The following is a 26469-nucleotide window of genomic DNA, read 5'->3' as shown; positions in this document are numbered from 1 at the left end:
CGGCCCGAACGCACATGCGTTTCCAGAGAAACGCATGCGATCGGCTTATCAATCGCATGCGTTTACCTGGAAATGCATGTGCGTTCGGGTCGCGTTATGACGGACGCCAAGTGGTACGTGTGACCGCGGACACAGATTACATTGTAATAAGTAACGAAAAATTCTAAATTCTGATATCTGCAGTATCAGAAGTGACCACAGCTGTACTGCCCCACCGGGAGAAGAAGGGGTTCTGGTCATCACATCACAAAGACTGTATCACACAAGATTAGATTCATGATAGGATTAGATACACAGCTCAGCAGACAGTATCACACATGATAGGATTAAATACACAGCTCAGCAGACAGTATCACACATGATAGGATTAGATACACAGCTCAGCAGACAGTATCACACATGATAGGATTAGATACACAGTTCAGCAGACAGTATCACACATGATAGGATTAGATACACAGCTCAGCAGACAGTATCACACATGATGGGATTAAATACACAGCTCAGCAGACAGTATCACACATGATAGGATTAGATACACAGCTCAGCAGACAGTATCACACATGATGGGATTAGATACAAAGCTCAGCAGATAGTATCACACATGATAGGATTAGATACATAGCTCAAAGAGAGTATCACACATGATAGGATTAGATACACAGCTCAGCAGACAGTATCACACATGATAGGATTAGATACACAGCTCAGCAGATAGTATCACATATGATAGGATTAGATACACGGCTCAGCAGACAGTATAACACATGATAGGATTAGATACATAGCTCAGCAGACAGTATCACACATGATAGGATTAGATGCAGCACTCAGTATCACACTTCCCAGGCTTAGATACTCAGTGCTGGCAGCACACACATTAGAGGAAGCTGAGCTCACACTTGTGGCTCAGGAGGGGGGGTGGGGTGACTTTACTTCCTTCTTGAGGGCGGAGAAACAAAAATGAAAGTTTCTTTGGTTTGGGGCTGAGGACTCGGTTCTGGGGGATTTGGATCCGGGAGCTGACAGGTGATTATCTATGGATTTGGGGTGCCGCTTTATTTGATTTTAATCCTTGCTGGGTCTCCAGAACACAAGGAGTTAAATAATTTGTATACAATGTATATGGGCGACTTCCTCCACTGCACTATAGGGGCCTGTGCGGGGGTCTGCTGGGGCTTATAGTTCTATGATACCATGTGATCTGTACTATGGGGGCTCCAGTGATTCTCCCCACAGCTGCAGCTTTGTTACTATGTTGTACGTGGTGGATTTACTATTCATCCTGAGCTTTCTGGTTCATGATTGAAACGACACATACCGGAGGTGTAGAGAAGCTGAACCGGGTGTAACAATGTAAAGTCAAGCGCCATTCTGTAACTATATAGAGCTGGGTTTTTGCTTCTCTGTTCTCAGAAGCGCAGTTTTTCCCTTTTTGTCTGGCTGGGACTTGTAGTTTTTGCCTCTTGCTGTCACCCTGGGGCTGAGTTTCTAGGAATGGCTTGTGACTGCAGCCGCTCCTCGTGATTCCTGGAAAGACAGTGACAAAAGAAATGAAAGTGAAATCTGGAGAATACGTGACAGGAGGCTGAATCAGGTGTAGCAGGACTTGGGGTCAGGTGCAGCAGGGTCGGAGGTCATTCAGGACCACTGTCAAGACATTGGGCTCCACAACTGATTAATGTCTCTGGTTCTTTACATCACATAACCACAAGCCCAATCTTAAATCTGATACCTGAACAATGGTTCTAGATTCGATAGAACCCAAGATACAGAAACTTGCTGATGCTCCCGCTCTGAGCCAGACTCCTCTATGGCAAAAGATGACTCTTTTCAGCTAATTGCCACATGACCATCGAGGAGATTTTTTTTTCTTTATAAGTAAAAGGCACTAGTACGGGGCGTCTGCTTGGACCTAATAAGAGGCGCCAGCAGCAGCTCTGGTCTTTTATAGGGCAAGCGGCTGAGAATTGTGGGAATTTTAAACTGTATAAAAAATGTCACTGACCAGCGATCAGGTGGATTTTGATTGTGGAGATTTGTGTTTTGCCTTCTGCTGGTCTGTGGAACTACAAGAGCCTGGTGTTTATTGATTCTGTTATTTCCTTTGGACTATTTTCATCAAGCGAGGTCTGGTTGTCCATTGAAAATCCTATGCCTCACATCTAGAAAGGACATTTCATCCCTACCTGATGGGGGTAGTAGTTTAATGGGGTAAATTGGGGTGACAGGTTCCCATTTAGAGACTGCCCTTTAAAGGGAACCTGTCACCAGGAAAATCACTTATAAACCACTAAATGTACCACCAAATCTCACACAAGTGCATTGTGCATTTCTCCATGCGGGTTTCGCACAGGGCCAGAGGAGAGATGACGTGTGCACCGCGCATGCACTAGTTTTTAGAAAAGACTGCGGGAGGATGGGGACCAGCTCCACGCAGGTAAAAAGGTGGCGGGAGGGGGTTACCTGACGAGACGGCCGGGAGGTGGATGAATGCTTAACTACAGTCATGGCCAAAAGTTTTTAGAATGACACAAATATTATATTGTCACATGACCTGTTGCCCTCTGGTTTGTCAGATGTTTTTATCACATACAGAAATACAAGTGCAATCATATTATGAGGAACAGAAGCTTTTATTGTCAGTTAGAAGGAGTTACTGCAGCAAGTCAGTATTTGCAGTGTTGCCCCTTCTTCTTCAGGACCTCTGCAATTCTCCCTGGCAGCTCTCAATCACCTTCTGTACCAAATCCTGACTGATAGCCGTCCATTTCTGCACAATCAATGGTGCCGGCGGCTTCAAAAAGATGGGGGTGCATGGGCGCCGCCATCTTGCCGCAGACTGAAAAATAATAAAAGTAAAAATAAAGTAAAAATAAAAAAAGTTTTTTATAAAAAAATTATAATGAAAAAATAAATCACCCCCCCCCCTTCCCTAGAACTGATATAAATATTAATAAACAGTAAATATCATAAACACATTGGGGGATATTTATCAGGACCTCTGCAATTCTCCCTGGCAGCTCTCAATCACCTTCTGGACCAAATCCTGACTGATCGCTGTCCATTCCTGCACAATCAATGCTGCATTTTGTCACAATTTGTTGTTTTTTGTTTGTCCACCCGTCTCTTGATGAGTGACCACAAGTTCTCAATGGGATTAAGATCTGGGGAGTCTCCAGGCCATGGACCCAAAATCTCTGTTTTGTTCCCTGAACAACAATGGAACCTCTCACCTTGAATTCCTTGATGATGCGATAGATTGGTGACTGAGGTGCAATCTTTCTAGCTGTGATTCTCTTCTCTGTTAGGCCAGTTTCGTGCAGTGCAATGATGACTGAACGTGTTTCTTTAGAGATAACCATGGTTAACAGAAGAGAAACAATGATGCCAAGCACCAGCATCCTGTTAAAGTGTCCAGTGGTGTGATTCTTACTTAATCATGACAGATTGATCTCCAGCCCTGTCCTCACCAGCACCCGCACCTGTGTTACTGGAGCAATCACTGCTACGGTGTTAGCTGCTCCTAGGAAAATATTGACTTTGCAATGAATTGCTGATAAGCTGATCACTCCTTATAACATTCTGGAGTATATGCAAATTGCCATTATAAAACCTGATGCAGTAGACTTTGTAAAAATTAACATTTGTATCAAAACTTTTGGCCATGACTGTACTTTTTCCTGGACCCCCACCCCTCTGACTGGTTAATGTCCACAGATATAACTATATTTATCAGGATAAAGGTAGCGTTGGACCTTACATTTGGTGGTTTATAAGTGATTTGCCTGATAGATTCCTTTTAATGGTAACTGTAGTCCAGCCCAGTGTTGAGCGCCCCCTACTGGCTCCAACAATGAAACCCACAGGTTCCTCATCGCTGTGAATCTCTACCACCATTAGCAACAATGACACAAAAACTACACAGAACATAAGGCTGCAGTTGTAACCCTCTGACCTCTGGGCGATTACTCAACAATTCCACAAGTTTGTCTTCTACAGTAGACTTCTCTCTCTTTCTCTCTGTTATCAGCCCCTCCACTGTCTCATGGACCTGCACAGAAAGATCAGGTGATCAAGTGTCCATATACCACATTACAGCTATTAGTAACAGCATTAGTAAGCGGCACACAGCCGGTACAGGCATTCTTCATGGATGTGATTAGGTAGGGGGCGATGCTCCCATATGGGGAGCGCTGGTCATGTTATATGGTGATGTCAGGTTATGTATGGAGTGCTGATGATGTTGTGTCATATGGGGAGGCTGGGCATTTCATCTTATATGGTGAGCGCTGGTGAGGTTGTATGGTGAGCGCTGGTGAGGTTATATGGTGAGGTTATATGGTGAGCGCTGGTGAGGTTATATGCTGAGCGCTGGTGAGGTTGTATGGTGAGCGCTGGTGAGGTTATATGCTGAGCGCTGCTGAGGTTATATGCTGAGCGCTGGTGAGGTTATATGCTGAGCGCTGGTGAGGTTGTATGGTGAGTTTGTATGGTGAGCGCTGGTGAGTTTGTATGGTGAGCGCTGGTGAGTTTGTATGGTGAGCGCTGGTGAGTTTGTATGGTGAGCGCTGGTGAGGTTATACGGTGAGCGCTGGTGAGGTTGTACGGTGAGCGCTGGTGAGGTTGTACGGTGAGCGCTGGTGAGGTTGTACGGTGAGCGCTGGTGAGGTTGTACGGTGAGCGCTGGTGAGGTTGTACGGTGAGCGCTGGTGAGGTTGTACGGTGAGCGCTGGTGAGGTTGTACGGTGAGCGCTGGTGAGGTTGTACGGTGAGCGCTGGTGAGGTTGTACGGGAGGTGTTATATGGTGATGTCAGGTTATATAGGGAGCGCTGACGATGTTTAGATAAGATAATCCTTTATTGGTCCCACAGTGGGGAAAATACATATAATAAAACAAAAATAATATTCGGGATAAATGAACAAAAAGAAAAAAAGAGATAAAAAGACAAAAAAAGAAGACAAGCACTGGTCGGCAGTTTGGTATCAGTCTGTGGATGGGACCTGCAGGGGCTGGTTAGGTGGGGCGCAGGTTACTTAAATTTTGGGCTTAGTTTGTTGGACAGACATACCGCAGTGGGGAGGAATGACTTCCGATGTCGTTCCCTTTCACACTTGGGGTGAAGCACTCAGTCACTAGAGGTGCTCCCCAATTCCACCACAGTCTCATGCATGGGGTGGGAGCTATTCTCCAGAATAGACTCCAACCTACACAGTGTCCTCCTCTCAGCTACCACCTGCACTGTGTCAGGAAGACCCCCAGGACAGAGCCGGCTTTCCTAATCAGTTTGCTCCTCTCCTTAGCTGAGATGCTGCTTCCCCAACAGCAAAGAAGAAGATGTCTGATGCCACTATAGAGCTGAGGAAGGTCATAAGAAGTGACCTCTGCACTCCGAATGTCCTCAGCCTCCTCAGCAGGTATAGTCTGCTCTGACCCCTCCTGTGAAGTGCATTTATGTTCTTATGTTGTCTCCAGGATGGCTGAGCCGCAGGACTTCACAGTCCCTGATTCCCTGCAGAAGGAAGACAAGTCTGGGGAACCGAGGGACAGCAAGGAGGAAGAGCTAGAGGATGAGGATATGGAGGATGATGTAGATGCTAAACCCGACCGCAGTCAGAAGTTTTCAATATTCTCCAGGTGAGACAAGAATTATAAATAACGATGACCTTTTTTTTTTTTTTTTCTGTAATCAGCCATTTCATCCTGGGGGGAGGTGACTGTAGGAAGAGGAAATGCAATATATTACCACTAGGGGGAGCTCCTCACATACAGATTACACAGCCACCACTAGGGGGAGCTCAGTACATACAGATTATACAGCCACCACTAGGGGGAACTCCTCACATACAGATTATACAGCCACCACTAGGAGGAGCTCACTACATACAAATTATACAGCCACCACTAGGGGGAGCTCACTACATACAGATTATACATTCACCACTAGGTGGAGCTAACTACATACAGATTATACAGCCACCACTAGGAGGAGCTCACTACATACAGATTATAGAGTCACCACTAGGGGGAGCTCACTACATGCATATTATACAGCCACCACTAGGGGGACCTCACTACATACAGATTATACAGCCACCACTAGGGGGAGCTCCTCACATACAGATTATACAGCCACCACTAGGAGGAGCTCACTACATACAGATTATACAGTCACCACTAGGGGGAGCTCACTACATGCATATTATACAGCCACCACTAGGGGGACCTCACTACATACAGATTATACAGCCACCACTAGGGGGAGCTCCTCACATACAGATTATACAGCCACCACTAGGAGGAGCTCCTCACATACAGATTATACAGCCACCACTAGGAGGAGCTCACTACACACAGATTATACAGCTGCCACTAGGGAGAGCTCACTACATACAGATAATACAGACACCACTAGGGGGAGCTCCTCACATACAGATTACACAGCCACCACTAGGAGGAGCTCACTACATACAGATTATACAGCCACCACTAGGAGGAGCTCACTACATACAGATTATACAGCCACCACTAGGGGGAGCTCACTACATACAGAAGGGGGAGCTCACTACATACAGATTATACAGCCACCACTAGGAGGAGCTAACTACATGCATATTATACAGCCACCACTAGGGAGAGCTCACTACATACAGATTATACAGCCACCACTAGGAGGAGTTCACTACATACAGATTATACAGCCACCACTAGGAGGAGTTCACTACATACAGATTATACAGCCACCACTAGGGGGAACTCCTCACATACAGATTATACAGTCACCACTAGGGGGAGCTCACTACATGCATATTATACAGCCACCACTAGGGGGACCTCACTGCATACAGATTATACAGCCACCACTAGGAGGAGTTCACTACATACAGATTATACAGCCACCACTAGGAGGAGCTCACTACATACAGATTATACAGTCACCACTAGGGGGAGCTCACTACATGCATATTATACAGCCACCACTAGGGGGACCTCACTACATACAGATTATACAGACACCACTAGGGGGACCTCACTGCATACAGATTATACAGCCACCACTAGGAGGAGTTCACTACATACAGATTATACAGCCACCACTAGGTGGAGCTCACTACATACAGATTATACAGCCACCACTAGGAGGAGCTCACTACATACAGATTATACAGTCACCACTAGGGGGAGCTCACTACATGCATATTATACAGCCACCACTAGGGGGACCTCACTACATGCATATTATACAACCACCACTAGGGGGACCTCACTGCATACAGATTATACAGCCACCACTAGGGGGAGCGCACTGCATACAGATTATACAGCCACCACTAGGAGGAGTTCACTACATAGAGATTATACAGCCACCACTAGGAGGAGCTCACTACATACAGATTATACAGTCACCACTAGGGGGAGCTCACTACATGCATATTATACAGCCACCACTAGGGGGACCTCACTACATACAGATTATACAGCCACCACTAGGGGGACTTTACTGCATACAGATTATACAGCCACCACTAGGGGGACTTTACTGCATACAGATTATACAGCCACCACTAGGAGGAGTTCACTACATACAGATTATACAGCCACCACTAGGAGGAGCTCACTACATACAGATTATACAGTCACCACTAGGGGGAGCTCACTACATGCATATTATACAGTCACCACTACGGGTAGCTCACTACATGCATATTATACAGCCACCACTAGGGGGACCTCACTACATACAGATTATACAGCCACCACTAGGGGGACTTTACTGCATACAGATAATACAGCCACCACTAGGAGGAGCTCACTACATACAGATTATACAGTCACCACTAGGGGGAGCTCACTACATGCATATTATACAGCCACCACTAGGGGGACCTCACTACATACAGATTATACAGCCACCACTAGGAGGAGCTCCTCACATACAGATTATACAGCCACCAGTAGGAGGAGTTCACTACACACAGATTATACAGCTGCCACTAGGGGGAGCTCAATACATACAGATTATACAGACACCACTAGAGGGAGCTCCTCACATACAGATTATACAGCCACCAGTAGGAGGAGCTCACTACATACAGATTATACAGCCACCACTAGGAGGAGCTCACTACATACAGATTATACAGCCACCACTAGGGGGAGCTCACTACATACAGAAGGGGGAGCTCACTACATACAGATTATACAGCCACCACTAGGAGGAGCTCAGCCACCACTAGGGGGAGATCACTAAATACAGATAATACACCACCACTAGGGGGAGCTCACTACATGCATATTATACAGCCACCACTAGGGAGAGCTCACTACATGCATATTATACAGCCACCACTAGGGAGAGCTCACTACATACAGATTATACAACCACCACTAGGGGGAGCTCACTACATACAGATTATACAGCCACCACTAGGAGGAGCTCACTACATACAGATTATACAGCTGCCACTAGGGGGAGCTCACTACATACAGATTATACAGACACCACTAGGGGGAGCTCCTCACATACAGATTATACAGCCACCACTAGGAGAAGCTCACTACATACAGATTATACAGCCAACACTAGGGGGAGCTCACTACATACAGATTATACAGCCACCACTAGGAGGAGCTCACTACATACAGATTATACAGCCACCACTAGGGGGAGCTCACTACATACAGAAGGGGGAGCTCACTACATACAGATTATACAGCCACCACTAGGGGGAGCTCACTACATACAGATTATACAGACACCACTAGGGGGAGCTCACTACATACAGATTATACAGCCACCACTAGGAGGAGTTCACTACATACAGATTATACAGCTGCCACTAGGGGGAGTTTACTACATACAGATTATACAGACACCACTAGGGGGGGCTCCTCATATACAGATTATACAGACACCACTAGGAGGAACTCTCTACATACAGATTATACAGCTGCCACTAGGGGGAGTTTACTACATACAGATTATACAGACACCACTAGGGGGACCTCCTCACATACAGATTATACAGACACCACTAGGGGAGCTCACTATATACAGATTATGCAGCCACCAAGAGGGGGAGGTCACTACATGCATATTATACAGCCACCACTAGGGGAAGCTCACTACATACAGATTATACAGCCACCACTAGGGGGAGCTCACTGCATACAGATTATACAACACCACTAGGGGGAGCTCACTACATACAGATTATACAGCCACCATTTGGGGGAGCTCCTCGCATACAGATTATACAGCCACCACTAGAAGGAGCTTGCTATATACATATTATACAGCCACCACAGAGCTCCTCACAGATTATACAGCCACCACTAGAGGGAGCTTACTACATACAGATTATACAGCCACCACTAGGAGGAACTCCTCACATACAGATTATACAGCCATCACTAGGGGGAGCTCACTACATACAGATTATACAGCCACCACTAGGGGGAGCTCACTATATACTTATTATACATCCACCACTAGGAGGAGCTCCTCACATACAGATTATACAGCCACCATTTGGGGGAGCTCCTCGCATACAGATCATACAGCCACTACTAGGAGGAGTTCGCTACATACTGATTATACAGCCACCACTAGAAGGAGCTCGCTATATACATATTATACAGCCACCACTAGGGGGAGCTCCTCATATACAGATTATACAGCCACCACTATGAGGAGCTCCTCATATACAGATTATACAGCCACCACTAGGGGGAGCTCCTCACATACAGTCTATACAGCCACCACTAGGGGGAGATCATTACAAACAGATTATACAGCCACCACTAAGGTTAGCTCCTCACAGGTTATACAGCCAACACTAGGGGGAGCTCACTTCATACAGATTATAAAGCCACCACTAGGGGGAGCTCCGCACATACAGATTATACAGCCACCACTAGGGGGAGCTCACTACATACAGATTATAAAGCCACCACTAGGAGAAGCTCCTCACATACAGATTATACAGCCACCACTAGGGGGAGATCACTACATACAGATTATAAAGCCACCACTAGGAGGAGCTCACTACATACAGATTATACAGCCACCGCTAGGAGGAGCACCTCACAGATTATACAGCCACCACTAGAGGGAGCTCACTACATACAGATTATACAGCCACCATTTGGGGGAGCTCCTCGCATACAGATCATACAGCAACTACGAGGAGGAGTTCGCTACATACTGATTATACAGCCACCACTAGAAGGAGTTCGCTATATACATATTATACAGCCACCACTATGAGGAGCTGCTTATATACAGATTATGCAGCCACCACTAGGGGGAGCTCCTCACATACAGATTATACAGCCACCACTAGGGGGAGACCACTGCATACAGATTATACAGCCACCACTAAGGGGAGCTCCTCACATACAGATTATACAGCCACCACTAGGGGGAGCTCGCTACATACAGATTATACAGCCACCACTAGGGGGAGCTCCTCACATACAGATTATACAGCCACCACTAGGGGGAGCTCCTCACATACAGATTATACAGCCACCACTAGGGGGAGCTCCTCACATACAGATTATACAGCCACCACTAGGGGGAGCTCGCTACATACAGATTATACAGCCACCACTAGGGGGAGCTCGCTACATACAGATTATACAGCCACCACTAGGGGGAGCTCGCTACATACAGATTATACAGCCACCACTAGGGGGAGCTCGCTACATACAGATTATACAGCCACCACTAGGGGGAGCTCGCTACATACAGATTATACAGCTGCCACTAGGGGGAGTTTACTACATACAGATTATACAGTCACCACTAGGGGGAGCTCACTACATGCATATTATACAGCCACCACTAGGGGGACCTCACTACATACAGATTATACAGCCACCACTAGGAGGAGCTCCTCACATACAGATTATACAGCCACCAGTAGGAGGAGTTCACTACACACAGATTATACAGCTGCCACTAGGGGGAGCTCAATACATACAGATTATACAGACACCACTAGAGGGAGCTCCTCACATACAGATTATACAGCCACCACTAGGAGGAGCTCACTACATACAGATTATACAGCCACCACTAGGAGGAGCTCACTACATACAGATTATACAGCCACCACTAGGGGGAGCTCACTACATACAGATTATACAGCCACCACTAGGAGGAGCTCAGCCACCACTAGGGGGGGATCACTAAATACAGATAATACACCACCACTAGGGGGAGCTCACTACATGCATATTATACAGCCACCACTAGGGAGAGCTCACTACATGCATATTATACAGCCACCACTAGGGAGAGCTCACTACATACAGATTATACAACCACCACTAGGGGGAGCTCACTACATACAGATTATACAGCCACCACTAGGAGGAGCTCACTACATACAGATTATACAGCTGCCACTAGGGGGAGCTCACTACATACAGATTATACAGACACCACTAGGGGGAGCTCCTCACATACAGATTATACAGCCACCACTAGGAGAAGCTCACTACATACAGATTATACAGCCAACACTAGGGGGAGCTCACTACATACAGATTATACAGCCACCACTAGGAGGAGCTCACTACATACAGATTATACAGCCACCACTAGGGGGAGCTCACTACATACAGATTATACAGCCACCACTAGGGGGAGCTCACTACATACAGATTATACAGCCACCACTAGGGGGAGCTCACTACATACAGATTATACAGACACCACTAGGGGGAGCTCACTACATACAGATTATACAGCCACCACTAGGAGGAGTTCACTACATACAGATTATACAGCTGCCACTAGGGGGAGTTTACTACATACAGATTATACAGACACCACTAGGAGGAACTCTCTACATACAGATTATACAGCTGCCACTAGGGGGAGTTTACTACATACAGATTATACAGACACCACTAGGGGGGGCTCCTCATATACAGATTATACAGACACCACTAGGAGGAACTCTCTACATACAGATTATACAGATGCCACTAGGGGGAGTTTACTACATACAGATTATACAGACACCACTAGGGGGACCTCCTCACATACAGATTATACAGACCACTAGGGGAGCTCACTATATACAGATTATGCAGCCACCAAGAGGGGGAGGTCACTACATACATATTATACAGCTGCCACTAGGGGGAACTCACTACATACAGATTATACAGCCACCACTAGGGGGAGCTCACTATATACTTATTATACATCCACCACTAGGAGGAGCTCCTCACATACAGATTATACAGGCACCACTAGGAGGAGCTCACTACATACAGATTATACAGCCACCATTTGGGGGAGCTCCTCGCATACAGATCATACAGCCACTACTAGGAGGAGTTCGCTACATACTGATTATACAGCCACCACTAGAAGGAGCTCGCTATATACATATTATACAGCCACCACTAGGGGGAGCTCCTCATATACAGATTATACAGCCACCACTATGAGGAGCTCCTCATATACAGATAATACAGCCACCACTAGGGGGAGCTCCTCACATACAGTCTATACAGCCACCACTAGGGGGAGATCATTACAAACAGATTATACAGCCACCACTAAGGTTAGCTCCTCACAGGTTATACAGCCAACACTAGGGGGAGCTCACTTCATACAGATTATAAAGCCACCACTAGGGGGAGCTCCGCACATACAGATTATACAGCCACCACTAGGGGGAGCTCACTACATACAGATTATAAAGCCACCACTAGGAGAAGCTCCTCACATACAGATTATACAGCCACCACTAGGGGGAGATCACTACATACAGATTATAAAGCCACCACTAGGAGAAGCTCCTCACATACAGATTATACAGCCACCGCTAGGAGGAGCACCTCACAGATTATACAGCCACCACTAGAGGGAGCTCACTACATACAGATTATACAGCCACCATTTGGGGGAGCTCCTCGCATACAGATCATACAGCAACTACGAGGAGGAGTTCGCTACATACTGATTATACAGCCACCACTAGAAGGAGTTCGCTATATACATATTATACAGCCACCACTATGAGGAGCTGCTCATATACAGATTATGCAGCCACCACTAGGGGGAGCTCCTCACATACAGATTATACAGCCACCACTAGGGGGAGACCACTGCATACAGATTATACAGCCACCACTAAGGGGAGCTCCTCACATACAGATTATACAGCCACCACTAGGGGGAGCTCCTCACATACAGATTATACAGCCACCACTAGGGGGAGCTCCTCACATACAGATTATACAGCCACCACTAGGGGGAGCTCCTCACATACAGATTATACAGCCACCACTAGGGGGAGCTCCTCACATACAGATTATACAGCCACCACTAGGGGGAGCTCCTCACATACAGATTATACAGCCACCACTAGGGGGAGCTCCTCACATACAGATTATACAGCCACCACTAGGGGGAGCTCCTCACATACAGATTATACAGCCACCACTAGGGGGAGCTCCTCACATACAGATTATACAGCCACCACTAGGGGGAGCTCCTCACATACAGATTATACAGCCACCACTAGGGGGAGCTCCTCACATACAGATTATACAGCCACCACTAGGGGGAGCTCCTCACATACAGATTATACAGCCACCACTAGGGGGAGCTCCTCACATACAGATTATACAGCCACCACTAGGGGGAGCTCCTCACATACAGATTATACAGCCACCACTAGGGGGAGCTCCTCACATACAGATTATACAGCCACCACTAGGGGGAGCTCCTCACATACAGATTATACAGCCACCACTAGGGGGAGCTCCTCACATACAGATTATACAGCCACCACTAGGGGGAGCTCCTCACATACAGATTATACAGCCACCACTAGGGGGAGCTCCTCACATACAGATTATACAGCCACCACTAGGGGGAGCTCCTCACATACAGATTATACAGCCACCACTAGGGGGAGCTCCTCACATACAGATTATACAGCCACCACTAGGGGGAGCTCGCTACATACAGATTATACAGTTGTGGTGCCCCCTCAACTCCCTGCAGAATGTGGTCTCAGATGGCAGAATAGTTTTGTGTCCTGTGACCTATACCCCCCCAGCTGTAGTGCACTGTACAGGTGGAGCAGCCTGTTTTGCACCTTTCAGTGCCCGCAGTGTCTTCATGTACACATTAGCAGATTTTCTAGAAAGTTCTGGAATATTCAGGTAAAGAATTCTGCAGATGACTTTGAAGAGTGAAATTCTTGGTCCGTTGACATATTCATGGCCCCCAGCACAGCCTGGGAATGGGCGCAGTTATTTGGGTTATTAGTATTCGGCCGTCCAGCTTACATTCTACTGTCATACAACTGAAATAACCTCTCCTATGCTCTAGTCCTACCCAAAGCTGCAGTCATATTTGTACTTTCTACAAGTTCCATCCAGAGCTCCAGTGACAGTCCTAGTCAGAGCTGCAGTCACTATTCTCCAGTCACATCTGAAGCCTTATTTACCCGCTTGCCGACTTCTCTTATTTAGAACCTAGAAACATCATTTCTGAGTCATGTGCCTCTTTAAGGGGCTGGTTGTGTGGGCATATGACTCAGGTGGGGGTCCGGCTGTGTGCTGCCAGGTCATGTGACACTTTGTGTGTGCACTTTCCATTGACATCTGTGGATGCAGCAGGGCATGATGGGTCACGGCCTGTGGGAGCAGGGGGGGGGGGGCAGAGGTATCTATCGGATGGGACCATCCCTGCGGGCTCATGTAGGAACAGGATAGCGTTATTATATGTGCCATGGTATTATATGGGCTGTATTACACCGGTATTGTTATGCCTGACTTTTTATGGACACTATAGGGCAGTATTATAGGGGCTGACAGTATCACACACATATTAGGAGATTATTTTGGAATGTTGGATGTCTGGAAGTATTATACTAGGCACATTATGGGGGTGTCCTTAGGGTGCAGCGGGGCTGTGTATCTAATCCTGTTATGTGTGATACTGTGTGCTGAGCTGTGTTTCTAATCCTAAAATGTGTGATACTGTCTACAGAGCTCTGTATCTAATCCTATCCTGTGTGATACTGTCTGCTGAGCTGTGTATCTAATCCTAACATGTGATACTGTCCGAGGATTAGATACGCAGCTCAGCAGTCAGTATCACACATGATAGGATTAGATACACTGTTCGGATCATGTGTGATACTGACTGCAGAGCTGTGTATCTAATCCTATCATGTGTGATACTGTCCGCTGAGCTGTGTATCTAATCCTATAATCTGTGGTACTGACTGCTGAACTGTGTATCTAATACTATCATGTGTGATACCGTATGTATCTAAGCCAGTTAATCCTCTTCACTGTATGTTAGTCAAGCATGTTTGTATGCACATGTCACATACCTATGGGGTGGGAGTTACATAGACATGGGGGAGGGGCCTATGTACACACATGTAATCTGCAGTGTGTGTGTTTTATGGGGTTTTGCTCGGCTCAGCAGTGAGGGGTCAGGTCTGAATACACCCGAGAGGTCAGAGATGGGGGGGAGGGGTCGGGGGTTCAATGTTCCCATAGAATAATCGGGGAGGATACTGCTGAGTCAGGGGCAGCTCCTGAACTGTAGTGCAGCAGAGCTTGGGCCTGGGGTATGGTGGGCTTCTCGGTGGAGCGGCCACGGCATATAACAGCAGACAGGAGACCCCATCGTGTTCAGATGCAGAGTGGAGTGCCGCTCAATGAAGAGCCCAGGTAAAGACCGCCTTATACACACAGAGCATGCTGGGAGTTGAAGTGTCACACTGATGGCAGATTACAGGAATGGTCTCAGTATGTTTTGCACTGTAGAGCAGGTGGGGGGCAAATATAGAGCAGAGAAGTCCGAAATCTACAAAAGTTTCCCCCTGTATGAGTGGGGTGTCGTGGGGTTTGGTTATTTGGGGTCTTCTCATGACTTTCATACTAAATCTTGGTTCTAGTACTAAGCACAGTGCCACACATTTGGTTGTAGCTCTATTTTGTTACAATGTATCAGCTCTGGACAGGATCAGTCTCCTTCCCCTTCTGGCAGTTCAGTTGCTTCTTACCTCTCCTGCAGGAGGAGGCTCCTCTCCTAAGATATTCCTATTGATTACTATGCATGGGTATCAGTGACCTGGCTATTGGGGGTAGTGGCAGAGCATGCATGTCCATCAGCAACTGGCTGAGGAGGTAGCTGCGTACAGTCATTTACAGGATGATTCAGCCATAATCCACGTTTATTTAAAGGGATTTTCATGTAATTCTGGATTTTGGGGCAGGTGTAAGACAATATACTATATACACCCTGCTTTGGCTCCCCATTCCGGTGTCACATCTTTCTGACCCTGCAGCCAATCGGTGGCAAGCGCTTGCATGTCACATGGACCTGATACTAGACGGTCAGAGCTGAGACCCCGGAGCTGGGGGTCACTTTATTCTCACATCTTATGTCCGCGGCCCAGAACTCTTGTATGGCGGTAATATTGGACGTTACTGTCACGTTAATAGCTCGGAACATTTTCCCTCTCTACGCCGCCATGAAACGGCAATATTCCTGCAATATTCTTGTAATGAATTAAAAATGTGTGCAATTCCTCTTACACTCTGCAGGGCGGCGCCACAGAGTAGTGATATTTTATTATCCAGAAATATATTAGACTGAGTTTGTCCTGATTGTCCCTATGGAGGTCACACAGGGGTCATGTCCCCCTGACCTGTTATGTGACCACTCAATTATACTGAATGTGATTGGCCAGCCTTCAAGCTCCACCGCCCTCCTTATACAGGTTCATATAACCCTGAATGGCAGACCTGCAGTCAGGTGCCCCCTGGTGACTGCAGTATTTGCATATATGATGTATGGTGGCGTGCTGTGACAAGGTTTTCGCCCTGCTACCAGTGTTATTGGTCTATGACCCTTCACCATGTTTTTACTGTAAGCCCCTCCCCCCTCTTCATATCATCACTAGTGATATTGTTGTTTTTTTAGCTGAATTTTTTCCTCAGATTCCCTGTAAAAACCTGATTTTGCTCATATTTTTTCTCCCTTGTAGAAAACTGGGGATAGTCTCCCTCCACCTGGGGCCTTCATGATGGGGGCACTGTGGCTGTCATTGTTATGGGGGGGTTTTACGAAGCGACACAGGGGCTGTCATTGTTAGAGTAGGCTTCATGATGGGGGCACTGGGGCTGTCATTGTTAGGGGGGTCTTCATAATGGGGGGGCACTTTGGCTGTCATTGTGAGGGGGGGGGGACACTGTGGCTTGAAGATAGGGGGTGTTGTGGCCGTTATGGGGGGCTTCATGGTGAGGGGCACTGTGACTTATGGGGGGGCTTCATAATGAGGAGCACTGTGGCTGGCACTGTTATGGGGGGCTTGATGGGGACACTGTGGCCGTCACGGTTATGGGGGGGCTTCATGATGGGGGGGTACACTGTAGCTGTCCCGGTTATGGGGGGGGCTTCATCATGGAGGGCACGGTGGCTGTCATTGTTATGGGTACTTCATGATGGTGGGCACCGTGGCTGTCACTATTATGAGGGACTTCATGATGTGGGGCACTGAGGCTACTACAAACAAAGAAATAAAAGTGTGTTGGAAGTTTCTGAGAGTTTTATAACAGTTTTATTATTTTCCCTGTAGAAAAAAGAAAAATGACCAAGAGAAATCAGAGAAAACGTCCAGACAGAGCATTCGCATCGTCCCCCCAGAATTTCAGTACACAATGAATTATGGAAAAGTCGGCAAATGCATCATAATCAACAACAAGAACTTTGATGAGAAAACAGGTAACAAGGAGCCAGGATTATGGGGGGCACCGCTGCTCTCTAGTGATGGGTAGGCTGTATCCTCAGTGATGGCACCGCTGCTCTCTAGTGATGGATAGGCTGTATTCTCAGTGATGGCACCGCTGCTCTCTAGTGATGGATAGGCTGTATTCTCAGTGATGGCACCGCTGCTCTCTACTGATGGATGGGCTGTATTCTCAGTGATGGCACCGCTGCTCTCTAGTGATGGATGGGCTGTATTCTCAGTGATGGCACCGCTGCTCTCTAGTGATGGATAGGCTGTATTCTCAGTGAGGGCAGCGCTGCTCTCTAGTGATGGATAGGCTGTATTCTCAGTGATGGCACCGCTGCTCTATAGGGATGGATAGGCTGTATTCTCAGTGATGGCACCGCTGCTCTATAGGGATGGATAGGCTGTGTTCTCAGTGATGGTACCGCTGCTCTCTAGTGATGGATGGGCTGTATTCTCAGTGATGGCACCGCTGCTCTCTAGTGATGGATGGGCTGTATTCTCAGTGATGGCACCGCTGCTCTCTAGTGATGGATAGGCTGTATTCTCAGTGATGGCACCGCTGCTCTCTAGTGATGGGTAGGCTGTATTCTCAGTGAGGGCACCTCTGCTCTCTAGTGATGGATAGGCTGTATTCTCAGTGATGGCACCGCTGCTCTCTAGTGATGGGTAGGCTGTATTCTCAGTGAGGGCACTGCTGCTCTCTAGTGATGGATAGGTTGTATTCTCAGTGATGGCACCGCTGCTCTATAGGGATAAATAGGCTGTATTCTCAGTGATGGCACCGCTGCTCTATAGGGATGGATAGGCTGTATTCTCAGTGATGGCACCGCTGCTCTTTAGGGATGGATAGGCTGTATTCTCAGTGATGGCACCGCTGCCCTCTAGTGATGGATAGGCTGTATTCTCAGTGATGGCCCCGCTGCCCTCTAGTTATGGATAGGCTGTATCCTCAGTGATGGCACTGCTGATCTCTAGTGATGGATAGGCTGTATTCTCAGTGATGGCACCTCTGCTCTCTAGTGATGGATAGGCTGTATCCTCAGTGATGGCACCGCTGCTCTCTAGTGATGGATAGGCTGTATTCTCAGTGAGGGCACCGCTGCTCTCTAGTGATGGATAGGCTGTATTCTCAGTGAGGGCACCTCTGCTCTCTAGGGATGGATAGGATGTATTCTCAGGGATGGCACCTCTGCTCTCTAGTTATGGATAGGATGTATTCTCAGGGATGGCACCTCTGCTCTCTAGTGATGGATAGGCTGTATCCTCGGTGATGGCACCGCTGCTCTCTAGTGATGGATAGGCTGTATTCTCAGTGATGGTACCGCTGATCTCTAGTGATGGATGGGCTGTGTTCTCAGTGATGGTACCGCTGCTCTCTAGTGATGGATGGGCTGTGTTCTCAGTGATGGTACCGCTGCTCTCTAGTGATGGATGGGCTGTGTTCTCAGTGATGGTACCGCTGCTCTCTAGTGATGGATGGGCTGTGTTCTCAGTGATGGTACCGCTGCTCTCTAGTGATGGATGGGCTGTGTTCTCAGTGATGGCACCGCTGCTCTCTAGTGATGGATGGGCTGTGTTCTCAGTGATGGCGCCGCTGCTCTCTAGTGATGGATGGGCTGTGTTCTCAGTGATGGCGCCGCTGCTCTCTAGTGATGGATAGGCTGTATCCTCAGTGATGGCACCGCTGCTCTCTAGTGATGGATAGGCTGTATTCTCAGTGAGGGCAGCGCTGCTCTCTAGTGATGGATAGGCTGTATTCTCAGTGATGGCCCCGCTGCCCTCTAGTTATGGATAGGCTGTATTCTCAGTGAGGGCACCTCTGCTCTCTAGTGATGGATAGGCTGTATTCTCAGGGATGGCACCGCTGCCCTCTAGTGATGGATAGGCTGTATTCTCAGTGAGGGCACCTCTGCTCTCTAGGGATGGATAGGCTGTATTCTCGGTGATGGCACTGCTGCTCTCTAGTGATGGATAGGATGTATTCTCAGTGATGGCCCCGCTGCCCTCTAGTGATGGATAGGCTGTATTCTCAGTGAGGGCACCTCTGCTCTCTAGTGATGGATAGGCTGTATTCTCGGTGATGGCACTGCTGCTCTCTAGTGATGGATAGGATGTATTCTCAGTGAGGGCACTGCTGCTCTCTAGTGATGGATAGGTTGTATTCTCAGTGATGGCACCGCTGCTCTATAGGGATAAATAGGCTGTATTCTCAGTGATGGCACCGCTGCTCTATAGGGATGGATAGGCTGTATTCTCAGTGATGGCACCGCTGCTCTTTAGGGATGGATAGGATGTATTCTCAGTGATGGCACCGCTGCTCTTTAGGGATGGATAGGCTGTATTCTCAGTGATGGCACCGCTGCTCTTTAGGGATGGATAGGCTGTATTCTCAGTGATGGCACCGCTGCTCTTTAGGGATGGATAGGATGTATTCTCAGTGATGGCACCGCTGCTCTATAGGGATGGATCGGCTGTATTCTCAGTGATGGCACTGCTGCTCTATAGGGATGGATAGGCTGTATTCTCAGTGATGGCATCGCTACTCCTCTAGTGATGGGTAGGCTGTATTCTCGGTGATGGATGGGCTGTGTTCTCAGTGAGGGCACTGCTGCTCTCTAGTGATGGATAGGTTGTATTCTCAGTGATGGCACCGCTGCTCTATAGGGATGGATAGGCTGTATTCTCAGTGATGGCACCGCTGCTCTTTAGGGATGGATAGGCTGTATTCTCAGTGATGGCACCGCTGCTCTCTAGTGATGGATAGGCTGTATTCTCAGTGATGGCACCGCTGCTCTTTAGGGATGGATAGGATGTATTCTCAGTGATGGCACTGCTGCTCTATAGGGATGGATAGACTGTATCCTCAGTGATGGCACCGCTGCTCTTTAGGGATGGATAGGCTGTATTCTCAGTGATGGCACCGCTGCTCTCTAGTGATGGATAGGCTGTATTCTCAGTGATGGCATCGCTGCTCCTCTAGTGATGGATAGGCTGTATTCTCAGTGATGGCACCGCTGATCTCTAGGGATGGATAAGCTGTATTCTCAGGGATGGCACCGCTGCTCTTTAGGGATGGATAGGATGTATCCTCGGTGATGGCACCGCTGCTCTCTAGTGATGGATAGGCTGTATTCTCGGTGATGGCACCTCTGCTCTCTAGTGATGGATAGGCTGTATTCTCAGTGATGGCACCTCTGCTCTCTAGTGATGGATAGGCTGTATTCTCAGTGAGGGCACCGCTGCTCTTTAGGGATGGATAGGATGTATTCTCAGGGATGGCACCGCTGCTCTATAGGGATGGATAGGCTGTATTCTCAGTGATGGCACCTCTGCTCTTTAGGGATGGATAGGATGTACTCTCAGTGAGGGCACCGCTGCTCTATAGGGATGGATAGGCTTTATTCTCAGTGATGGCACCTCTGCTCTTTAGGGATGGATAGGCTGTATTCTCAGTGATGGCACCGCTGCTCTCTAGTAATGGATAGGCTGTATTCTCAGGGATGGCACCGCTGCTCTATAGGGATGGATAGGCTGTATTCTCAGGGATGGCACCGCTGCTCTATAGGGATGGATAGGCTGTATTCTCAGTGATGGCACCTCTGCTCTTTAGGGATGGATAGGATGTATTCTCAGGGATGGCACCGCTGCTCTATAGGGATGGATAGGGGGCTTTGTTAATATAGTAACCAGTTTGTTTCCTCCAACTCTCAGGGATGTGTACACGTAATGGCACGGATAAAGACGCTGGAGATCTCTTTCGTTGCTTCAAGAACTTGGGGTTCGATGTTACGGTTCATAACGATACAAGCTGCGAGGAGATGGAGAGACTGCTACAGAATGGTGGGTGAGAGGGTGAACCTGAGGCTATGAATATGGGGAGGGGGGAGTTGGGGGTGAGCCTCGGGAGGATGGGGGGGTTAGAGGGTGAGCCTCACCTCAACCCTTATTGCCAAGTCCCCACCCCCCAGTTCTGTCACCACCAAATATTATTTAAACACAGAAAAATCTATTTGGGACTTTCCTGTGATTTCCCCATCTACCTGCTGGTTGTATCCAGAGGATATATGACCCCCATCCATACAAAATTGGATTCCCCCAAAACTGGTGCATGGACGGTCACCCAGCTTTCCCAGGATTTCCCTAAATAACTGGAGTCCCCCCGCTTTTCTGCAGATGACCCGGGGGGTCCCCTTCTGGTAATGACTCTTCTTTCCCGCAGTGGCGCAGCAGAACCACAGTGACAGCGCTTGCTTCGCCTGCATCCTCCTGAGCCACGGGGAGGAAGGGCAAATCTACGGCACTGACGGCGCGATGGCCATAAAGTCTCTGACCACCTTATTCCGGGGAGATAAGTGTAAGAGTCTTGTCGGGAAGCCAAAACTCTTCTTCATCCAGGTAAGATCAAGGACCCGGCCTCTGTACCCCCTCAGCGCTCCCCGATCTGTTTCAGTGCCGCTACTTGCTCTCTCTTAGCAATTGTGCATTGTCAGGACTGGATACATTGTAACAAACATTGGATATAAACAAGAACATTCCATTCACTGACAACAAGCAGAAGCCCTTGAAATCCGTTACAGGGACATTAAGTCTTAGAAAGTAACATTAGTCTTCAGTAGATGAGGATTATTTATTGACATTAAAACCAGAATTTCCAGTTCCAAACAATTTGGGACTTTACCAATAGCTGGAACAAAGGGCCCCAGTGCCTGAGACTGTAGAGTCCTGGAATGTCCCCCTGGAAGCGCTGGGCCTGTGGACATAGGATCCAGTTATGTATTAATGAGGGGACTTTCTGATATTAAAGGGAATGTCGTCCAGGTGGCAGATAAGTGTCTGCACGGAGGAAAAGATGTCCTGGATTCTAGACTGCTCCCTCTCCCCTCACAGACTGCTCCATATACCCTCCCTCTCTCACAGACTGCTCCCTCTCCCCTCACAGACTGGTCCATATACCCTCCCTCTCTCACAGACTGCTCCCTATACCACACAGACTGCTCTCTCTCCCCTCTCACAGACTGCTCCCTCTTTCACAGACTGGTCCATATACCCTCCCTCTCTCACAGACTGCTCCCTATACCACACAGGCTGCTCCCTTCCCTCTTTCCTGCTGAATTACTTTATAATACTTTTGCTGTTCTCATGTTGACTATACTCCAGTTACATCTTGAGCTGCAGCCAGAGTTGTTTATACCTCCTCAAGGATACTTTACCTAGATTACATCCTGTTCTGTGCAGACACTAAACCTATAAGATGTTAGCTCAATATCCTAATTGACTGCTTGTGACTGAGGGAAGGGTCTGCAAGGGAAAGTGAGTACATGGAGGAGCGTTTGAGAATGGGGACACAAGCAGGCGAGACTATCGGGGCATGGTGAGGCACACATAAAATATTGAGGGGGGGCACAGGGAGGAGTCTGTGTGTATATAATATATAAATATATATATGACATACACATACAATATAATGGTATATATAATAATGGTTGCGTACAGATCTGTTAGTGATGTGGGTTGTGTCTTTAGAAGACGCAGCGCCCGGTGACCCCCTGCAGGGTGTAAGGCCATGTTAACACGTCAGAGATTGAGAGCCACAACCAGGAGAGGACACAGAGATGAGTGAAGAATCTGCTCTTGTTCTGTGTGTTCTCTGATGCATGACCCCCATGTGTGCACAAGGCATTATGCCTTGGCTTCTGGTTTGTTGCAGTGTATCAGTGCAGGATGTTGATGTCATATAGGATTAGACTGGATACATTGTATCTTCAGACTCTCTAACCTGAAGGCTTGTACCTTGGCGCTGTCTCTGTCTGATGACTCGGGGACTTCCCAGTCCTTCTGCCCAGTCTCCTCTGTCTGGAGGATCGTGTTGGTTTTGGCATCAGAGTATTATACATAATGATCAGTCACCCTCCGTGTCGCCCTCCAGGCCTGCCGGGGGTCAGAGTTTGATGAAGGGATTCAGACCGACTCCGGACCAGCCAACGACTCAATGGAGACAGACGCCAACCCCAGATACAAGATCCCGGTGGAGGCCGATTTTCTCTTTGCCTACTCAACCGTGCCAGGTAATTAATGGGGAGACATTGCATGGAGGTGGCACCCGTGGTGGGGACTGGATAGGGCGCAGGGGTGACCACCACATCCAGCATGACACATCCACTTAAAGTATTGCACAGGATTATTCTATACTGTGTGTTCTCATTCATATAGTATATAACCTGTATCTCTCTATGTATATATACAATATAATCACCTACAGTCCCGCCTCTATACAGGATAAGGCTACATTCACACGATGTATGCCCGCCGTACCGTAGTACGGTGGGCATACATCGGCGCTGCGGAGAGGAGCAGGGGATGAACGCTGCTCACCCCCGCCCCTCTCCATAGGAAGATGGAACACGTCCTATCTTTTCCAGGGCTACGGAGCGGTACGGTGCCGCACGTGTGCTGCACCGTACCGCTCCCGTACAGGGCCGTGAGCCCATAGGAGTGTATGGGGGATGTATATCGGCTGTATATACGTCGGCCGTATATACGTCCCCCATACATGTGTGTGAATGTAGCCTAACATGGATTACAGTGACATTACACAATCCCTTATATGACCAGATTATATTATATTAGTATCTGTAATCATGTGTGATCCTGCAGACTGCAGTCAGTGTTACGTGTTGTCCCAGCAGAGATGTGTAATAAGACTTTTGTGTATGTTGTTGGTAGCAGCAGGACTGTGATATATAGATCTATGTTCCAGGATTGTAGCTGCTCCAAGAATCGTCACACTCCTATGCTCTCTGTACAATAATCTGCTCCACAGACCCTTCCAACTTCAACCATATTGGTGCTAAAGTTTTTACTAAGAGCGGTGCGGGGTTGTGAAGGAGATCAGAGCACAGCAGTGTTGGACAATACCTAACACTGCCTGCAGGGAGCACAGTAGTGTTGGGTAGGGTTACGCATCTCTCCGGGGACAATACATAGCACTGGCTGCAGTCGGTAAGGTCATACCTGCTGACTGGTTCCCTTTAATCCCTACTGAAATGAAAAGGTGTACAACATTCTACTAGATGTTGTTTCTACTCATCCCTGTTCCTGTGTGGACAATTGCTCTGTGGATCCCATACTGATACATTGTAACAATTGTTGCTGATGCGTTTAGTTTACAGATCAGTCTACGTTCCATACAAATGTACATTTGATTTAAAGGGGCCGCGCTACGATTAACATTTATCTCCTGTCCACGTAAGGGGGTTCCATAGGTCCCCCCTGGTCTTTTACAAGGGGTCCCATACACGTAAATAAAACAAAGACGGTCCAGTGCTCCATTGAATTCTGGAAGTCTCCTAAAGGTTCTGCCGGTACAGGTCAGGTCTGGAGATTTGTTTTTTCCCACCTGGATGATATATGTAGCTACAGTATGTGGGGGGGGGGGGGGTATATGTTAATCCTCATACAACCCCTTTAAAATGTACTTACATATATTTAGAAAACTAACTAGACAATATGAAATGTACAATATTTATACAGTGTAAATCGCCCCTTCTACTGTACACGAATTACTGCTTACGTATATACTGATTTATAGATGGTATGTAGATTCACACATTGTCAATACATTATTAGAAAATAATACATGGTAATCTATATACAGTTACTAGAGTTATGATACTAACATAAAAATGAGGAATGAGGTGTATATACACAAAATGTAAGATTATAAATATTATCCTTCATGACTGTATATAATTCCTCATATAATCCCATACATTGTTGCTGTATATAATCTCTCATTATCGGTCTATATAATCCCATCCATTGTTACTGTATATAATCTCTCATTATCTGTCTCTATAATCCCATACATTGTTGCTGTATATAATCTCTCATTGTCTGTATGTATGTAATCCCTCACAGGTTACTACTCTTGGAGGAATCCGGGTCGGGGGTCTTGGTTTGTGCAGGCTCTCTGCAGTGTCCTCAATGAACACGGGAAGCATCTGGAGATTATGCAGATTCTGACCCGGGTCAACTACATGGTGGCCACCAGTTATGAGTCCTGGTCTGACGACCCCCGCTACAGCGAGAAGAAGCAGATCCCCTGTGTGGTGTCCATGCTCACCAAGGAACTCTACTTTTAGGGGACGACCCGGACCCTCGGGTGCCTGCAGGCAATGGTCATAGAACAGGGACACAGGACCCGCCAGGAATCTCCTTCTCTCCCTGTGATGTCTTTGTGTCCGTCCTATCTGTGGACTCCACTGCCATTAAAGGGAATCAGTAACGTGTCACCCCTCCCCCCCCCTCCCCTAACAAAATATGCAAAACTGGTTACAGGGGTTGTCACCCAGCTTTTCCACGAAGAGAAAACTGGACAGAAGACGGCGACTCAGGGACTCAAGGGCGGGGGCACTCATCCTCACCACAGCCAGGATTATAGAGGTAGAATAGAAGTTTATTATTTTTGTTAGACATACCCTACCCTCCCCCCCCCCCCTTGCCCACATCAATGATACACTCCTTCCCTTCAGAAAAGCTCCGCCTCTCCAGTATCAGTGTCTAGAGCTAAAACCATTCAAATGAGCAACAAATCTGGAGAACTCATAACATTACAGCAACCAGAAAGGATTTATCTGTATGGATTTTAATAAAAAAAAATATATATTTTA

The 26469-nt window shown here is 47.5% G+C and overlaps 1 protein-coding gene across 1 annotated transcript; it reads left to right on the top strand.

The window, feature by feature from the left end:
- Positions 1-871: 871 nt before the first annotated feature.
- On the top strand, positions 872-26469 carry CASP7 (caspase 7). Its single transcript, XM_072131235.1, has 7 exons — positions 872-1029; positions 5478-5639; positions 17642-17787; positions 21512-21640; positions 22020-22195; positions 23727-23865; positions 25718-26469. The coding sequence occupies exons 2-7, from the start codon at positions 5479-5481 to the stop codon at positions 25939-25941; spliced, it is 975 nt and encodes a 324-aa protein (XP_071987336.1). The 5' UTR covers positions 872-1029; position 5478; the 3' UTR covers positions 25942-26469.

Source organism: Engystomops pustulosus, chromosome 11, assembly GCF_040894005.1.
Source record: "Engystomops pustulosus chromosome 11, aEngPut4.maternal, whole genome shotgun sequence".
Taxonomy (NCBI): domain Eukaryota; kingdom Metazoa; phylum Chordata; class Amphibia; order Anura; family Leptodactylidae; genus Engystomops; species Engystomops pustulosus.
Note: the sequence above shows the minus strand (reverse complement) of the source record. Positions and strands in the feature narration are given on the sequence as shown.